The 20410-nt window shown below is 38.1% G+C and overlaps 1 protein-coding gene across 1 annotated transcript in view; it reads right to left on the minus strand.

Annotated features, from left to right (window-relative positions):
- Nucleotides 1-6675: 6675 nt before the first annotated feature.
- Nucleotides 6676-20410, minus strand: part of cuedc1b (CUE domain containing 1b) — a 29345-nt gene continuing 15610 nt past the window's right edge. The window contains exons 2-11 of the mRNA XM_044353663.1: nucleotides 19161-19838; nucleotides 17950-18077; nucleotides 17176-17302; nucleotides 13572-13833; nucleotides 12019-12084; nucleotides 11693-11773; nucleotides 11493-11586; nucleotides 10899-10957; nucleotides 8522-8591; nucleotides 6676-7281 (exon numbers count right to left, since the gene is read on the minus strand). Coding sequence (XP_044209598.1) covers nucleotide 7281; nucleotides 8522-8591; nucleotides 10899-10957; nucleotides 11493-11586; nucleotides 11693-11773; nucleotides 12019-12084; nucleotides 13572-13833; nucleotides 17176-17302; nucleotides 17950-18077; nucleotides 19161-19472 — 1200 coding nt within the window. The 5' untranslated portion in view covers nucleotides 19473-19838 and the 3' untranslated portion in view covers nucleotides 6676-7280. The remainder of the gene's footprint in view (nucleotides 7282-8521; nucleotides 8592-10898; nucleotides 10958-11492; nucleotides 11587-11692; nucleotides 11774-12018; nucleotides 12085-13571; nucleotides 13834-17175; nucleotides 17303-17949; nucleotides 18078-19160; nucleotides 19839-20410) is intronic.

Here is a 20410-nt window from a genome sequence, read left to right on the forward strand (position 1 = left end):
TATTAAAGTTTTAACATTTTTTCAGGCAAGAGAGTAACCATTTAGATTCCCAATATGTGGTCAGTTTATCCAAATGACACATATTTGGAAAGTTGTACCAACGTTGTCAGAGATGCCACTGCTACAGCCGCTGGCTGGGTGAGACATCAGTTATCTCAGTTGCATGATCGATGAACTGATCTGTGTAACTCATTGGTAATTTACTGCTGGCTCTATTGTCTCTATAGTATTTTCTGTAGTAAACAGTGAGCTTTATGCTATATTCAGTGAGTGATAATGGTGGTGGTGTGATGCGTTTGTGGAAAAGGGGAAGGAGAAGGTGACTGTGCTTTCTGGTGATATGCTGCCCCCTATTTGTTTGGATCAGGTGGCCAAATCTTACATATTGCACCTTTAAGAGCTAATCAGGAGTCTTAATTTTTACATATCTCAGGCAAGTAATAAATGTTCTTGTTCAGTGTGGCTTTAATTCATAACACAGTTCCATAAAAATATAGACATATATACAATAAATAATGATAATCATGACTGTGGAGGTTCATTCTTGACCTTTGTAACATATCTGATAAAATATTCTAAATGCAGTCCAGAAACTTTTTTTTTTTTTTTTTTTAAATAAGGTAAGAGTCATAGGACTAAGTCGAAAGTTCTGGAAAAGATAAAAAAAGAACCAGGAGTTTAGAATATTTTATCACAGAAATTATCATAATTGATTACCTCAGCCTTACATTTCATTTGCATCATCCAGAAATTTCATCCAGAATTATTTATACAATAAATGGATGAAGCTTTCTACTTTTGGCATTTTCTCCATTTATTAATTATCAGAAGGGACAAAGTCAAAAAGTTTTACTTCATAGAAAAAACTTTAATGGTCATGTTAATATCTTTACAAATATAATTCACAAACAAATCAGACAAGATACAACACAATAATTTCAATGATAAAGAAATTTCCTTGTGTATAAGAAAACTTCTGTGGAAATAAAAATTAAAATACAACAATCACTAACAACTGTTACACAACTGTGTGGAGAAAAACATTTCTAATCTTCACCTTCAGAGACAAAGTTCTAGAGCCAGAGATGTAGTTTTCCGTAAAAAGAATTTCAAATCTAACAATGCCAAATGTTTTCTTCCTGTTTGGCATTTAAGTGACTAATGGCAACACACACAGATGAGCTCAGTACAAAAGGGCTGGACTCTTGAGGCCCAGTATGTGGTTTCTGTTCTGTGGATATGGCATAGATTCTTACAGATGATCATGATCCCATGTGCACTGTAAACAATTCAAAGCTGCTAAATGGCTCACCTCAGTTCATGTACATTCATGACACACACACACACACACACACACACACACACACACACACACACACACACACACACACACACACACACACACACACACACACACACACACACACCACTACTCTACTGTACAACATCGCCTTAGTGTTTCTCTCAACTGCAGTTCAGATGATTCAACTGCTCAGGCCTCTTCAGCAGAAATTCAATCCTTGTTGCTGACCAGCATACTTCATTCCAGCTCATCACAATGTGGGGAAGCAAAAAGGAGAAAATCCACCCATATATCATCTCATACTATTCAATACATTCCAGGAATAAGTTTGTGATAATTTTTTATGCAATTTTCCCTCAACCTTCATTATATGGAGTCAGAAGTGTGCCAACAGAATAATTTGATGCTTTTACAGTGTTGAATAATGATAGTCTCAAAATAATTCATTTTTAAAACCCTATTTTGAATTGATACATTTAATCTGCATTTTAAAACATTGCATTGTGAAACAAAAAGTTTTAAAAACAAAAAATATTTAATTCCCCAATTAATAATTTTATCTCCTTATTATATCATTAAAAATTACTATTTAACAACTGAATTTAAAATTTGAATTGAATCAAAAAATTACTTTTAAAAATTATTTTAAATTTACTTTTTTTTAAATTCATTTACATATGTTCTGTGATGGCCATATTCAACCTCACAATTCGTTTCCTGCTTTGACATTTAAAGACTGCATTTCAGGTATTGCATACATCTAACACAGCTCTCTGCCCCCCCAGAAGTGAAAGTGCAGCAGAAACAGAAAATAGAATTATTAATTGGCTTATGATTTAATTTTTTTTTACTTTCAGTTTATTAATCCATCATTTCAATTAAATTCAAATTGATCAATTTATTAACTGATTATAATTAAACAGGGTAAAGGTCTGTAATTATTCTAGTGGCACACTTTAGACTCCATACATTTAGCCCTACTTCTGTTAGTCATTTCCATCATTTCCCAGAGTGCTTTTTGACAACCAAAAGTGAGTGGAAGTTTACTCAACATATTATTCAAGAACATTTATACAACATATTGTGGGACTGCACACCGTAATTTCTGTGACATCATGTTGATCAGCTCTACAAAATAAGAACTTCACACCCAAAGAACAGTATAAAACCTGGAATACTAAATACATTACCAATATCTGTTTGTGTCTCAGGTGGATTTTCTCTTTAGTGGTGCATCAAATGTGGGAAATGTATGAGATGAAGTACAGATAAATATTCCTTCTAGGCAACACCATGTCTATATTTCTGACCACACAGTCTGTGTTTTGGAAGACTAAGTGTTTAGTATCTATGGAGTGCAGAGATTGATGAGAGGAAATGTGGTGCGATGGAGTACATTGTCTTTAAAAGAACAGTCCAACACTTTAAGAAATAGGTTTGTTCACCTGAATCAGATGAGAAGCGTGATATCAGTTTATATCCAATAATGTTGGGCTGTTCCTTTAGATTACAATTAATACAATGTGTAATTCTAGTGTGTATTATGACTGACAGCTTGGAATGGTACTTAGTAGTATTAATATTGCTTTAACCTTAGGGAAATAATCCTGCGTATCCTGTATGGAAGATTTGTGTTTGTGTGGTGTGTCAAAAAAAAAAAAAAAAAAAAAAAAGATCAAGATGGAAGAGAATAATTGAGGTTGGTTTCCCTGAGAGGAGAACACATCAATAAGTTTCCTAGAAGAAGGATCAAACATCAACTTACTTTTAGATCACAGCAAAACACCAAAACAAAAACTGCTCTAAACAACTCTGGAAGCCAGCTCATTACCTTTCAAAAGACAAAAAACTGGGTATCAAAGACCCTGAAAGATGAATTTCAGGGTCCAAAACCCTTTACCAAAGTATTTTGGACTGAGGATATGCAAGCACATGGTGATATTGTGAATCTGGAATCAAAATTGACAGTCATGGACAAAAAAGAAAAGCCACCCAGCCATCCGTTCAGGCCTCCTGTGCCTCACGTTGACTTGCTCTGGTCTGAATCTCACATCAGTTCTTTAGAACAAAGTAGTTTTGCCTTCCATTTAGAATCAGTAAATTCATTTTAAATGGCTTTTTGTTTTGTGCACACATAAAATAGCTTTGTTTTAAAAGCCTGTTGTGCAAGAGAGAGCCAATAAAGGTCATTCATGCAATGGTTCATGCCACTACGATATGAATATCACCTGGCAGATTTTCCTTTACAAGTTCCATGGTCACACAAGCTGATGAAAACTGGACTTTAAAGTCAGCAGCAGTAAATATTCTAAATGAGAAATGTGAAAAGGCACAGACTCAACATGAGTAAACTTTTCACCTACTTCTAATGATAAGATCATTTTAGGCATTTGTTCATTAAGAAAACACTGCTCTACTCTACATCAATACCCGAACCTACAGCTGACCTTTCAGCTCATCTACATGACTAGTAGCCTTAAATGATCAGATCAGTGTTGCTGCATGGCTTAACCCAGTTAAAACTGTGGATATTTTCCAAAGCTTGTTGTAGTGTTCCGGATAGTTGAATATCTTTTCCTACTTTCCAGGCAGTCAGTGGTTTCCATTCAGTTTTTGAAAATCACCTTGAAGCTTGCTTGATTTTGGTAATACATCACAGTGAATCATGTGTACTTCTACAATGCACACTTTTTGAATCATTCTGCACTCTCTGTTGTGTAACCAGGCAACAATAATGTTAAGTTGACAACAACAAACAGGACATGATGTTCACTGTCATGGAGCGCTTATCTCAACCAGGGCTAGAGTCCAAGTCTGAGCAGGTTCAAGATTAAGTCAAGACAGAGTCCCAAACATTCCAGTCCAAATCAAGTGCCTCCTCAATATTCATCTTACTGTTGTTCATAGCGAGAGAGTCAACTCAGCACAGACTTTTGAATTTAGTTTGAGTGTGATTTGCCTTAACATGTATTATTTGCTAAAATCGTAACTGCAACTCAAAAAAACAAACAATCATCATAGAAACAAAACATTCTTGCACAAACTTACTATGAAAGTATGGTCTCTTCACATGTTTTTGCATGAAACTACACATCTAATGTGAGGACTCTTGGCAATGACATGGAAAAGACACACTGACATTGTTTCTTTTGACAAAACTACTTTTATCTTACATTAAGTAAGAGAATGTCAAATCTTTGTGGAAGTAGACATGTATATGTGTAAGATTTAAAGGCTATTATGCAACTTATTATGAGAAATTTTCAGAAAGCTTAATTTGAATTGTTTAAGTAATACAAAAAAGATTTTATGCACAGGGGGAGGAAAAGTTAATTTATCCATTTAGTTTCAAACTTAAAATCAGGCAATTTTCTTGGAACCTTTGCATCACTTTTATCAACAACATATTTTTTCTGTTCCTCTCCTTGCACGTGATGTTCACGCAGGTTACATCAAACTTTTACTACTTCTTTAATCCATGCTAGTTTCACGTCTACACACACAAATGAAAAGAGGAGTATTGTGAGGAGGGTTGCGTACTCAAATGTACCAAAGGGTAGATGAGAACCTGACAGGCATTTTTTGTTTTAATTTTAACCAACTTCAAATCTAGTTTAACAGCATCCTATCAGAATGAGTCTTCACAGAATGATCATCCAATCACATTTCAGATGCACTCTCCCCAGCCCTAAGAGACATATCCATCATCATGTGGAAGCCATCAGTTCTCTCACGTCAAATCACGCTGCCATTGTTCACAGTAAGAACATACATGTTAGAAATGTGTTCCCCATCACTCAAAGGAGATGACCTCAACAAAGATGTGATTTGTTCAAAGACTAGAAGGACAATCTGAGATATGGCAAAGTAGTGTGAATGATATACCTTATTTCCAGAATATCTTGCAAAAATGTCTTCTTACAGCAAGAGTTCTAGAAACCTTGCAGAATATTAGCAAAGTTTTGCATTAATGGAGCAGTGAATGAAGCTCACAGCAAGCAGGTTTAGAGCAGTGGTTTCAGACTCAGTTTGGTTCATTAGGCAAGGTGAGAACAATGTTTTTGTGAACAAAAATATTTCAGTAATTCTCCAAAAATGCAGAACCAACCAACTATGGAAAATTAATTTAAAAGCGCAAGGGCTAATGGGTAGGCAGAAGTTGACATCTTGCAGACGCTCATTTGTCAACATTTATTCTTAAGTGTACCAAATTTATGATGCAATACTTTTATTTTGAATCAGAATGTCATTCATGTTTCTTCTTTTCAGTAAAACTAAATGATTCCCCAGCATACTGTAATACTTCCAACTTGTATTGTGGATTTTGCTCAGACAGTTTTACCTAATATGGAGTGCCCCACTATTTTACCTAATATGGAGTGCCCCACTATGCACCTTGTCACTGCTAACAGTACTGCTATCCTGGGGAGGGCTGCAGACAGACATGTGCTACCTCTGTGACACATGGTGTCTCCACCTGCTTCTTCTAACCTGCCAGTGACAGGCAGAGGCTCACTTCCGCTCCCCTCACTGCAAGTGCCCTAAACAACCAGCAGGAGTCACTTGTGCAGTGACATGGCTTAGAGCCCTCACTGGCTTCTCACCATATGAACACGGCGAATTGTTGGACTGTACAACCAAAAACCAGAGGTGCTGCCACTGAGAATCAAACTCTCTGTCCTTGCAATGGTGAGTCTCCCTTGTTTTTAGATTTTTGCAATGTTTTTCCTACCTTCTGCAGCAGCTGTTTTTTAGTCATTTCACTATATTATGAAAATCAACATGCTGTAGATGGGTAATCTACATTTTTAACATTTTTATTTAAAACAAAGTAACATTATTGTGTAGAGAGGCAATTGATTGATTTGATCTGTCTACAAGTCTGCAGGTACAATGCAGCCATGTGATTATGTAGAAAAGAAAAATGACCTTCCTTCTCTCAAGGGATCCATCAATATGCTTCATATAAAACGCTTGCTGAATTGCAGAACAATGTCACTTTTCATGTGTAAAACCAAGTGAAACACCCTGTACGCATTGGGAGAGATTTTGAGTGTGGCCATTCAGAGGAGCTGACATCACTTTGTATCAACTACACTGTGAGTTAACCCTAGCTTTAAAGTTATCTAGATATCTGTGTGTCATCTTGGCTTGATTTTCTGTGGCTAATCACACCGTTTACCTGTGCAGTTGTGCTGCTAGTAGAGCTACAATGGATTAAATGATATTGTTTTTATCTTGCCAAACAAACCAAACTAATAAACTGGTCCAAACTCTGCAGCATTGGATTAAACCGCTCCAGGCATGCTTTGTACAAACACAGTCCACTAACTGTGATGGACTGGTTATAATGGTTATAATATGGAGAAGTGTTGACATGTGGGGGATCCCCCACTTTAATGGCCACAATATTCTGACACATAAGTATTTCAGTTACATAACCCCTGACATTCAGAAACTGCAAAATATTACAATCTGATTAAGAAAACATGGTAAAAAAGCTCTACATGGTTTAGTGTATATAAAGGGGCATGTGCACACTTTGGATTTGAAATGCCCAGCCTGAGGGACCCTAATCAGAAACATACAGTTTGCTACTGTACAGGACTGGAAAAGTAACAAAGGTTCATATGGCAAGTTCATCACTACAGCTAGTGTTCCTCTCAGTGGAGGTCTCAAGGAAGCAATTAAGAAATACTGGTAAGGACTAATGCATTTTCCTTTACATTTAAAATTATATATCAACAAAGTGTTATAATACAGAGATAATGCATTTATAGACAGTTAGCCCAATGCTGGGAACAGTCCAGTTCCTCTCCCTGGGAAGGAGGGGGGTCTCAACTCACTGCTGAGCCTCACATTGGCTGGTTTGTGTTAGGGTGCGTTGAGCAGGTGGGGACAAGAAGAGCTGCAAGCACCACCCATGGGTCATGCTGCCGTCACCATGGTAACCCTGAAATGGTGCAGCATGGGAGGATCTGAAATGCAAAGTAGTAGTCTGGTCATTAGAGTTTCCACAGGGTGGCAGGTCCCGAAATAAAACCATGAATGAAAATACTGTCTGCACTTTATTTAGAAGCTTCTGAATGTGAAATATGTCAGCTGACAGAAAAACAGAAAGCACAACAATCAAGTCTTTGATACACTGGAAAATAAGGACATATTTATTTTTAGCTTTGTTGAGAGGATGAAGGCAGAGGAGAAGGAAAAAAGTGGTGAGTAAAGGTAAACGCTCTCAACTTAGACAAACACACAGTCAAGTACAGGGCACATACTTCAGTAGAAGAAGAATATAAGCTTGACTACATTCAAATGTTTCAAATACATTCAAGTTGTTATGAAACTGCACCACCTAGAGGCCAGAGGAAAATATTGACATATCAATTTCCTATGTAAAACTATAAAAAAAAAATCTCAACCTTACACCCAGTGGTGGCTCAAAAAGCATTAGAACAAAGTGTGGCTGGCTCCACCATTGTCAGCCTCATTTCATCTGGACTAGCAGGAAAGGAAAATTGCACTGTAGTCCCATCTATTAATACCACTGTACCCACCAAAGTAATTGCTAAGATCTCTGTGTGTGGCAAAACGTGGCATGTAAATGTGGCAAAATCTCTAAAATAGATCCAACAGGGTGAAGACACACATAAACTGTGATGGAAGTTTACAACAGAGAGTTTGGGTTATAACCTTGGTTTCTCTTCCAAATAAATCTGACTAATCTGGTTGTTTGTTTACAACCTGTCTGATCATGATGTGTTTGTTTCCCTGTCGGATTTTGTGGTATTGATGTCATTGTATTCCAAGATCTCAGCAGTTACTTATACAGTACGTACTGTGTTTATAATCATAATGTAACATCAGAGTTAACAGACAGAAATGATAATCAAAACACTGCAAATATCCCTGCTGCTTTGCATCACCTAATGCATCACTAAGTGGTTGACTTGGCTTCAGTTACTGTCTAGGATTTCTGTGTGTGTGACATGACTTGAATGACTTGGACTTGAATGCTTAGATCAGGTGTTCTTATGATTTTATACATGTTTGAAGTTTGTTGTATGTAATCAGATTTACCTGTGACCAAAGTGGTGGACATGGTGTTTGCATATTGTCAGAAAAACCTGCAGTCAGGCTGATTTGTGTGCACCAATTGCATTGTGATCTTTCTAAAGTGACATTTGAAGCACAACGTAGAATGACAGAAGAAAAGCTTACCATGATACTGGCTCATTGCGTTGTTCATTCTCTTCCTGAGTGACTGCTCTTCCAGGTTGACCATCTTCCTCTGGATGCAGATACAAAAATATATCAACATACTTATATATGCATCTCCATATAATCATGAATATCAGTAGATAGAGGATAAACCTAAACCCTGAGAGGGACTGACAGATTGACAGCAATTTTCATTATCAACAGTGCTGACAAAACTCATGAAATTTTGCATAAATGTTCAAAATAGTAAATATTTCAATTTGATATCACAATTGGGCTTGGGTATAGCACATCCACTCTATAGCCCCCCCTAATTACTTTTAGCATTTTTAAGTGGTAGGGGTGCTTGAAAACTTTGCACATCTATCAGAAGAAGCAAAACCTGACAAATGATGAGTCTTGGGCTTGGGTGTGGCAAACTGGCTTGAAGGCACCCCCCAGAAAATTTCAACGTCAAAACCCCCACCTTTAAATTTGACATATATTAACGAAATTTGCTAGGCAGATGTGACACCTCCAGACTTTAAAAAAAGCCTCTTGGAGCCATACATTAAGTCCAACAGGAAGTCAGCCGTTTTGAATTTACTGTGTAAACAATCACATGACAACATCATCTGATTTACATGAAATGTACATGGTGTGGTCTACACATGATATACAGCAACATGACATAATTACTGGGTGTTTTTTTAGCACCACAGTCCATGGTGTCCATAGTGGACACAGGAAGTGATATTTATATCCTGCATGCAATGTCCAAAATGTATATCCATGTCAGTTGCCTTCTGGAAAATGTATTGGTGCATTATTATTTCACTTATGTAGTAGTGCCAACAAGCCACAGGAAGTGAAGCCTAACACATAGTTCATCAAATATATACACAATTTCCAATATGTCGTCTCAAGCATCACGTACTACAGACAGGAAATATTTAACCCATTCACACAGTGTCCAATAATAATGAAAATTCAGAGCTGTGTAAACCGAGCTCCAGTAGCAATGACGCTCCCTCCAACGTGCACGAGGTGCAAGTGCCCGTTCATCACTTCATTTTTATTATATGTAAAGGTGGGACGGTGCTCCTTAACCAACAGAAGGCAGCAGCATTGTGAGTTATTGATCTATAAGGCTTTACTGCAAGAACTACGTCATTACCTCTGCTCTCTGGTCACATGTCAATACAGTATTCATAATGTCAGGTCACAGGATATTTTAACATTAGCTGTACCTCGTTCACACTGAGTTCCGTACAGATGGATTAACCTGCAAAAAACTTTAAAATTAAAATCTCTCATTTAACTTGAAGATTTTAAAAGACTATACTCGAGTATTTGCAATTCCATTTGTAATTGCTTTTCTCTTCTGGTTATGAGGTATGTGCTGTAACCATTCGGCTACCAGGGCACTCTGTGATTGCTTTTCTTAATGTGAAACTAATGTCTAACGTGTGTGTGTGTGAGAATTTTCTGTGCGTCTGTCCATGCTAACTATATGTTTATTCTTGTGCACAGGTCCCTCTTGAAAAAGAGATCATGATCTCATTTAGACTAGCTGTTTAAATTAAGGATTCAATAAAAAAATCATTACATGGTAGTGTTTTGTGGTAATGCCTTTATCTAGATGCATTTTGTTAATAGAAGAGCAGGTACGCCATGACACTAAGATATTTTCAAGTGCATTTGACTTGTCTGACTACGTTGGAAGGTAAAAGTGTTTATAGCTAGTCCTAAGCCGACCATTTATAGAGAAGGGCGAGGTGTCATTTAATATGGAGATAACGGCGTATATTTTGAGCCTGTCTCTCTTGAAAGACACACAGACTCACAATTATGTAAAACATTTAAAAAGACAACTTGAGAAAAAACTTCAAACCATGCTTACTTTCTGACCTCCATGCAGCTGGCCAATCACTGCATTAAGCGGAAAGTTACAGAAAATGTCTGACACTACCCCTTAATTCCAGTGTCAGAAAGGTGTGGAGGGAGGGAGATTCAGAATCTGTTTGACCAACCCAACAAGGTTCCTTAAATCTCAAATCTTGCACATTAATGGCCAGCCTAACCCTACATCCAGATGGACAACAGCGCTGTATCAAAACAACATGCTTCCTCATTCACTTGAATGAATGAGGTGTGTTGTATTTTTGTTGTAACGAGTAAAACACACCTCACATTCTTGATCACACCCTGCTGTGATCAAGAGTGTGGTCAGAGGTTCAACAGACTTAAACCTTTGAAGCCATACAGGCCAGTGACTTGCTTCAAGCTGATTTTATCCTCAACTCAGATTTGTACATGTTTATGAGTTTACCATCCTCTATACCATATTAACAAAACCTCAATGTTTTACATTGTGTGGGTGACATGAATTTCTTACCACAGGGGTTTCCTTCTACATCATCAAGGAGATTGGCTGTAGAGTTGGCTGTGCCCAGTCTGGAAGGTTTTCATTAAGAAAACCAAAACTGTAACTTTGCAAACCAGATCAGTATCATGATTCATGGATGTAGACAAACAAATCAGAGTTTGACGAAGTTGATCCATGGCTGGTGATGTATGCAGCAGAAACCTCAACAGTAGTGGTATTAATAGGGTATGGCAGTGCTTTATGTAGATGTTTCAAGACTTTGAGGGTGTAAATGCATCCTTAGGAGGGAGGATTTTGCTTTCTTCCATATGACTTTCACTTGACATACAAGCAGTAAATAAAGAAACAGCACTAAGACAAAATAATATCACGTTATGTCTGGGGTGTCTCCACTCAAGTCAACTGTTAATGCTGTATGACTTGGAGTCAAAGTAAAATGCTTTTATTTTCTGAATTAAAGAATTAAATTTCCACTTCTTAAACGGCATATGAACGTGGTAAGTAAGTAAATATGGTGTGGCTATTTTACTACTTTGAAACATTAATTTTACAACAAAATGGAATGTTAGCCAGATAATGTGAGCAACATAAAGCAAAGGATACGATTGGTGCTTCAGGAGCATCCTCCTTTTTGACTTTCTCCTCTTTGTCTTTTCTGAGAACGTTCTGGCAATTTCAAACAGCTTCTTTCTTGTTGCTGAAAACGGGAAAACATTCAGTGTCATTAACTAATTTGGTGACATGATCTTAAAGACCAATGCAGTTATTTGTGAAATACTAAAAGTGTAAATCCAGAGACTTACATTTTCCCATGTGTTTGAGTTTGTCTCTGAACAGGGCATCATCTGAGGCAGCCTCCATTGAAGCTGCAGAGTACTGTTCTCCTGCACACACACACAGTGACACTACCACACTGTACACATACTGTATGTACATGCTCAAATCACACACATCAACTGTAGATACACAAGAATTTATAGTATGATGTCTGTAGAACAAATCCTTGACACAACCAACAAATATCACAGTGAGTGCATAGACAAACACAGACCAGTATTCAGTAGAATCCAGTGTGCACAGAGACAGTAGCAAATAGCTTGGCAGAGGAAGCTTGATGAGTGATATCTACCTGTGGAATTCTCCATGCTAGATGAATGATTGGACTTTGATTTCTTTGATTCATACTTCAAGCGATCTAAAAACAGAGAGCAGATGTTATGACCACTGATGTGAAGAATCAAGATGTGATGAGCTTCTACACCTCCATGTCAATTAATCTTCGCCAGTGTCAGATGATAACATTTTGTCCCAGCAAAGCTTGAGCGCTTAAAGGCAGTATTTCCAGATGACACAAACATGTACCCATGTAAAACTGTCTGGCTGTTACTGGCCAAATATTTTTTTGTTCATCTTGTTCAACTTTTCAGAGACTATAAAGATGGATATTGGGGACAAATACAAAATGTCCTGAGCTTAAACTTGGAAGTGTCAAAGTCTGAATTCTGAGCTAAACATTAGACACTGACTTTCTGAGAGTCAAAGTTGCATTTCAATCCCATAAATCTGAAATTCTTAATATCAGAAATATAAATATGAATGTTATGAAACTATTGAATAAAACTATGAAAAATGTGATTACTCGCAGACTTCAGACAACCTCTCTTTGTAAACACCTCAACTTTTAGAGGTCAAGTTGTGCCTGGACCACTCTCAAATCTACCTACTGAAAGCATGAAAGCAAATGCCTTGATCATAAGCTGAGGGATGTAAGACTATGACAAATGGAGACATATGAAATTAATTCTGTCCAAGTAAAGAAAAGCAAAGACATGTAGATAACAAAGCAAACGGCAGCAACAGCAATCCAGAAACAGTAACAGTACGAAATGTGACATAGCTAGAATGTGAAAGGTAAAGAAATTGGATTTGTATAGAGAATCAAACTTTAAACTAATAGTTCAACATTTTGGGAAATATGCTTATTTGCTTTATGTTCTTGAGATGAGAAAATTGATACCAATCATAATCACCATGGGTAGAAAGCTAACCTGGTTATGTCCAAAGTTTGCATCAGAGCTCCTAGGTGGCTTTCCAGTTTTTCCAGACAGAATATGTGCCTAGTCACACCAGAGAGTGGCACACAACAATTAATTTGCATGTCCTTAAAAACAGGTGATGCTGGGAGTTTTTATTCAAAATACGAACTAATGTTCAAACATAGGATTAAGCATTTGATCTGTAATCATCTGTTTGAATTCAAAATCCCCTTTTTTTGTTTTTCTTATTTTAACAACTTCATTTTCAAGTGTTACTAGCTTTGGGTTGCTGGTATTGCTGTGTGGTTTGCGATCATACATTTAAGTTTCATTACTAAGACAAAAGTAATTCCAAAGAGACTTGCATCAAGGCATATTATGGCAATAATAGCACAAAAACAAAGGCTTTCGATGACAACAGCCTTTAAAGGGCTTGTCAGAATCTCAATGCTAAATGCAAAGTATATACCTCAAGTGTCAATGTTTTTACATAATTAATAATGTAATTTACATTATTCTATGCACTATTTTTCAGTAACCAAATCCTAAGTATAATACTATACCACCAAAACAGTGCAGCTGTTGACACGGACTTATGAGCAGAATTTCTCTGTGTGTAATTAATAAAATGTACAGAAAGTCTTACCTCTCTCTAAGGCGATGAGGAACTCCCGGTTTCGCTGCAGTTCTCTCATGAACTCCTCGTTTTGTAGGAACAGAGCAATGCGTTCATCTTCAAGATACTGCTTCAGTTTTTTGTCTTGCTCTGTAGCTGCTGTCGTCAGACCTGGACCTCCAGTGGTCCCCGCAGCTCCAGACTGTGAACCTGACTGGGCTGTCCAGTGGCTTATTGAAGAGACTGAGGAAGAGGATGACGATGAAGGCTGTGACAGACTGCTCTGAGAGCTCTGTTGAGGTAAAGACAGGAGAAGTTATTAGTTATGACATCAATTTATATAGTTTGATTAGAGATCATCTGTAGAGCTTATTCAGTATATTCTAAACTAAAAGGTCCTCAGCACTACTACCTTCTACTAGAAAAGCTATTAATGATCAAGTGGGTAGTTCCCCATTTGAAAAGTGAAGCCAATGCGGAAGTGCCTTAAACCTGCATTCTCTCTAATGGCCAGCAGGGGGTGACTCCACTGGCTGCAAAAAGAGGTCCAATTGTATAAAGGTCTATGAGAAAATGACCCTACTTCTCACTTGATTATTACCTCAGTAAACACTTTCCTAATGAGTTTATGGTCTCAATCGCGAGTATCAAGTCTTCTTCAATGCATCATGATGTTCATTTTGTAAATTATGGTCCCATTTAGAGTGAAATGGACGATAAAGCAGGGTATGCTTTAGGGTGTGGCTACCTTGTGATTGACAAGTCGGTACCATGGCAACAACGTTGATTACGTAATATAACCATGGTGTAACCCATGAATTCACAGAGTATAGGCATAGCTGCTGCTATTTCACAGTGTGTTTTCAGTCATGAAAGTTAATTGTAACATTTTGGTTGCTTAAAAAAAAAAGTCTTGTCCAGCGTTTGGTTGGGATAAAATATCCTCTAAAGAGTTGGATGTTCAGTTTTTTTGGTGAGTACATTTTGTTTTAATGGTTTTAGGCCTGTTTTGTGCTAGTGGAAATTAGCATTAGCGTTATCACTGTTAACCATAGATTGTAAATGCACCGTGCTAACCAAGCTAGCAGCTAGAGCTATGGTCAACTCCACCCTCTCGTCCAAATATGGTTACTTCTGGCTCTAAAAATCAAACATGGCAACGGTCAAATCCACGATAGCAACGGTCAAATCCACAACGGCAACGGTCAAATCCACGATGGCAATGGTTAAATTGATAAACTCGAGGTTTCAAAACAGCAGTTCACAAACCAATGGGTGATGTCACAGTGACTAAGTCCATATTTTTAGAGTCTATGCTAATAATCTATTTGCACTTGAAAATTTGCTTTAAATCTCATATCTGTGTTAAAACTTGAGCTGGAGGCAGGAGGTGATTAGCCTAGCTTAGCATTAAGACTAGAAACAGGGGGAAAAGGTAGTCTGGTTCTGTACAAAGTTTACAAATATGCCTACCAAAACCTCTAAAGCTCACTAAATAACACATTGTACAGTATAATGTTGATTTAATTTGTACACAAATAGATATGTAAAAACCACAGTTTGAAGTTTCAGCTGGAACTACTTCTTGGCGAACACACCTGGGAGCTGTTACAACTCAGAGTCTTGTCGTTGTAGTGTGAGAAGTAGTTCTGGTATCATACCGTCTCTACAGAGACCTGCACTAACACTGCACTGCAGACAGAAGTGCTGGGTGATGGATTCTACATTTCTGTTTGTGTATGGAGTAAACAAAGGAGATACAACATGTTAATTAGTGAGCTAAAGAGTATTTTTGGACTTTGGTGAGAGCCAGGCTAGCTGTTTCTCCCTGCTTCCAGTCATTATGCTAAGTTAGGCCTCTCAGCTCCAGCCGTAAAACACAGATATGAGATTGGTATCGAACTTATGAGTGACTTTGCATGTTTACTACAAGACATGAATATTTTAAAAGACAGCTAACCATTCTGCAAACCACACTACTCCGTCTTAGAAATTTGAATGTGTTTTTCCTACCACTTAAGTCATACATTGGATTGCATTTTTTCTGTGTAGTGCATACGGCCTGCTTCTGCTTGCCCCCCAGACATTTAGAACGTGCTCAAATCAGCATGACAGCACACCTAGCTGTGCTCAAATGAAAAAAGCCTCATCACTAAAAATATTGCTCCACCATTCATTAGAACTACAGACTATGATGTTGCGTTAACAACAACAGTCATTTCTGGGTAGACGACTGGTGGTTGATTTGAGTTGCGGATATGTGAACTTGGCAAACTTGTTTTTTTTTCCTGTTGTCATTTTCAGCCATCACTGTAACATTTGAAGACATATAGTTAAACACAGTGGTCCGACCTATCTGACGTTTCTGCTGGCTTTATTTTATGTACTGTGTTGCTTTGCTAGCGTCTTTGGTTTGTTTTGTTTTGTGGGGGGATTTGCTGTGAAAACCCGGAGCGGAGTTTTGAGTTGTCTTTCTCTTATGTTTGTGAAACTGGATTCTAAGTTGGTTCAGTCTTTGATCACTTTCTTGCTCTCCCACCTTTGATTATTAATAATCTTTTTTAGAATGTTTGACTAAAGAAACCAACCTACACATCATCATTAATTTCATCTTTGTTATTACAAATGGTTATCCTTGTCAATATCCCTATTTGACTGTTCATTACATTTTGTAGTGTCTCTCTCTGTTCATTATCTATTTAAATATTAAATTTAATTTAGATTTAAATATATATTACCATATATCTGAGAAAAGTTGTCTTGATTCTTTTGTGTGTGTAAGTCTAAATATTGGAGTCCCTGTAGTTCCCATGAACTAGAACGACTTGGTGTCTGGAAATATATTTCATATATTTCCAACCCATGTTTGATGTGAACAGTATGTCCACTCCACATGCTATACGTGGTGTTGCTGAACCTGCTTGAGTTGTGCAATTGTGAACATCTTCTCTGCATTTATTTGTCAGAGGTACATTAATGCAGTTTAATGCAGTACAGGTGATGCAGTTCAGTGTGCACTTACACTGCATTACAGTAATGTAACTGATAAATATTAAAGCAGACTTAATGTTCACTATGATGGACTGCAAAACTCTAGCATATTTCTGGAGAAGCAGGCTCAGTTTTTATGCTGCACATATCTGGAACAAACTCCCAGAAAACTCGAGGTCTGCTCGAGTTTCAAGCAGTTCCTCTCCTCAATCAAGGCTGAAGACTTTTCTGCTTGCTACTGCCTTTTATTCTTTTGATTCAAATCTTGCTCTGCTTTGTAATTTTTATTCTCCTGTTTTATCAGTCTTATTCCAGAAACTGGTGGACAACCACGACAAATTGACTTTTTTTCTTTTTTAAGCCACATTTTTATGATAAACTTTTCAGATCTTGGTTGCTTTTAACTGTATCTTTTAACTGGATGAGGGATTTTAGTATTTCAGAGCAGAGAATACTTATTTTTCCACTATTTTGAAACGTAATTTTATATACTTGGCCTTTTTTTTTTTTTTTTTTTTTTTTTTTTTTTTAAATCATTCAAATTTGGCTGGATGGTTAATTACACATTTTTCTGTGGCGTGACAAACTTCACACAGACTTTAATGTAGCAACAACTGTGGGTATTACCAATTCATGATTTTACCTTAATACTATCTAACTGCTGTGGGAGGATCCGCAGAAAATCATCTGGGAGATTTCCAAGCAAAGGAGGGTTCCAGTTCCGGTAGCTTCTGACCTGCTGGTGACCCGGAGGTGGCTGGGCTTCAAATCTATGACAGCAGGTGGAGTAACAGGACACATTATCAACTGTATTAAGTCCATTATCATCTCAGCTGCTTGAAACTACTTTGAATTATTAATATCCTTTAAATTGCCCACTTACAAATACAAACGGGAGGGCCAGAAAGAGGAAATGTCCATTTGTGTCCCATATTTCATTTAGACTAAAAAGGATCTAATGAGTGAACCAATGCCTGATAAGACCTTGAAGGTAAATGGGCTCCTTTCAGGAACAAAAGTATCATATGAATAAAATGGGCTGATAGGTAATCTGGCCCCCATTTTTTGACTGTCCTGTATTGTCTACACTCTTTTGTAGCCAATCTATGAACCAAGTAATGGTTTAGGGTAGAAAGTGTCAAAAATACCAAAGATAGTCAGGAGTATTGGTAATGGCCTTAACCAGATGCAACTCTATCAAACATTACACCTCGAGGCACTGGTAGGAGGGCCAGATTACCTTTTTTCAACTACAAACCCTCTGTCCATTTAATAATCAAAGGCACACAGATTCTGTTGAATCAAAATGGCAAAATTTATAGTAAAAGAAATATTTCAAAAAGTAGCTCTTAATCTGATAATTACATAATCAAAGCTTCAGCTTCTTGCATGCAAGAGTCCAGTCCTTCTTCCTTACCTTGGTGGGGGTGTTGGTGGGGCTTCTGGGTATTTCCTGTCATAAATGTGCATATCATATGTTGGCGGAGAGTAGACTGGAGGCGGTTCCTCATCTGAACTATCAGGTTCGAGTGTCCGCTCTAGAATCTAGAAACAAACAGACAGCATTACACAAGTGTTGTTTCATTCAAAGTCTTAAACCTGCCTCACCCTCATGCACTTGTAATATTGCAAGAATTCCACTTTGATTCCAATTAGAGTAATTTATCTGAGGTTTAGGCCATCGTCAAATATAATATGCTAAATTTAGACCTCCCTGTGATCTGATTTATTTTGGTACAAGCCTGAATGTTACAGTTCTGCAGCACTCCATTCAGGAGTACGATCCTTTGTGTCATTGAATTTTTTACACTAAGCATCCTCTCCTATTCTAAATAAGTCAATTTCCACTGCCAAGCATTTGACTATTTATAAAATTCAGACACATTCCTGCTGTAAAGAAAAATGATGTCCTCACTATGGAGCCTGAGCTTTCTCTGTGTGTGTTTGGGATGGGAGATGCAGTGAGGCCAGTGGACAATATATTATGGTTTCATGTTCAGGTTGGGATAAAGTCAATAAGTGCTCTGGTCAGCAGCACCTCTAGCAGGTCATGAATCCCTGTGTGAATGTGGGAGCAATTTGCCAAGGGGGTGGGCGGCCCTCTGGTCTATTTCTTTAGGCTATTTGTTTAGTTGCAAGAAATAGCCTAATAGGCTCCATAACCCATATAGGCCCACTGTGGTTCTGATTTATTTTCATGAATAAAAGACTTTGAAACACCAAAAAATAGCACCAGTCTGTCGTCATCTGCAGAAAACCTGAAAATTCATCATTAGTTCACAGCATAGCATACAGCAACTTCTGGTTTACCTGGCCAAGAGTCATTAAAGTTACTGTACAACTACTGCATTTGCGGTTTTACTTTACATTTATTTATACCCCGGATTGTTGGGGCCTGTGATTATATACTATGAGCCAACACAGAATTAATTCTGAGCAAAAATAAGCTTGTGGAGGATTATTCATTTTAACACCCCCCCCCCCCCCCCCCCCCAATCATCTTGAAATCTTAATCTGTCTAACCCCACTGGTAACCCACTGCTGCATTTTCAGTGCTGAAAACACATCAGGCTGGGTTTGCATTACAATCCCCGGTGGTGTTGATGACCTTAAACCCTTTCCACTGACCTCCGGTGGGATGCTGTCATCTGAGTCCGAGCTGTCATCTGAGCCCTGTCCATCAATGCTCATCTGGAGCAGTTGGTCGATGGTGGCGTCCACAGCTCCGTTGTTGGAGCGCAGCACACACTCAATTACTTCATAGTCCATAGAGGGGAACATGGTCTTGAAGTCCTCCATAGCCTGGTTGAACTCCAGGCGGCGGACCTGCCTGTTGGGCCTGCTGTTGTTGAGCTGCCCCTGTCCACTGCCACCCCCACCACCACTTCCGCTGCTTCTGGAACCTCCATTGCTGCTGCTGCGCCTGAACAGGCTGGTCATCCTCAGGGCCTAGCTGCCTCAGGTACTGCCAACCTACTGATAGGATGGCTCTTCTTTTCTGTCACCAACACAAGCACTTTGGCCCTTTCAGTCTTACTTTATTTTCACTTCTTCGCTGCTCAGTTTCTCATTCTAAGACAAACATGGCAGTCCTTTGATGGGAGTTAAGAAAAACTGGAGTTTTCCCCCCCCAATGCTACTCGTTATTCAGCTGCATCCAGCATGGCTGACTGTATCAAAGGGTTTTAAGGGACTGGAATAGCCAGATGGTGACAGAAATTAAATGTCCAAGTACCTGTCACCAGGTGGAAATTAGAGCCGAAATCCCCCAGGGAACATGCATAGTTACTTCACAGTCATCAGCACCTAGAGAGAGAGAAGATAGGCAGTGTGTTAGCAAGGGATAGAAACACAAACATGATATAATTCTACAATTACATCAGTGGTCCTAAGCTGGGACCCAGAGTTCTGCTGATTTTCATTCTGCAGTAGCTCAATCAATGTGAGGGGACCACTAACAGCTACTAGATACTAGGTCCACAGAAATATCCAGCCCCACAGATATCCATTCAAAAAGTCAAAAAGGAGAAGGAGAAAAATGTTTCTTAGACAAATTATAGCAAACATTTGGTCTGGCCAGGCCCCTAATTAGTATTTTGAGAGAGGAAGCCATTCAGAGGGAGCTGGACTCAACGATTAGAAACCAAAGGACGGACCAGAATAGGGCGTGGCAGAAATAGGGAAAAAACACACTTCCAAACAGTTCAGGGAAAAAAAAACATGAAACTAGACTACAGAAAAATAAAAAAATCACAGTTCATGCAATTCAGAAAACATTTATCTCCATTTGTGTGATTAATTGTATCCGGTCCCGCTCTATGACTGCACCTTCCAGTACCATTTGGAAAAAGGTATAAATGCTTTTACCTTTAAGCATG

Source organism: Thunnus albacares, chromosome 6, assembly GCF_914725855.1.
Source record: "Thunnus albacares chromosome 6, fThuAlb1.1, whole genome shotgun sequence".
Classification (NCBI taxonomy): Eukaryota; Metazoa; Chordata; class Actinopteri; order Scombriformes; family Scombridae; genus Thunnus; species Thunnus albacares.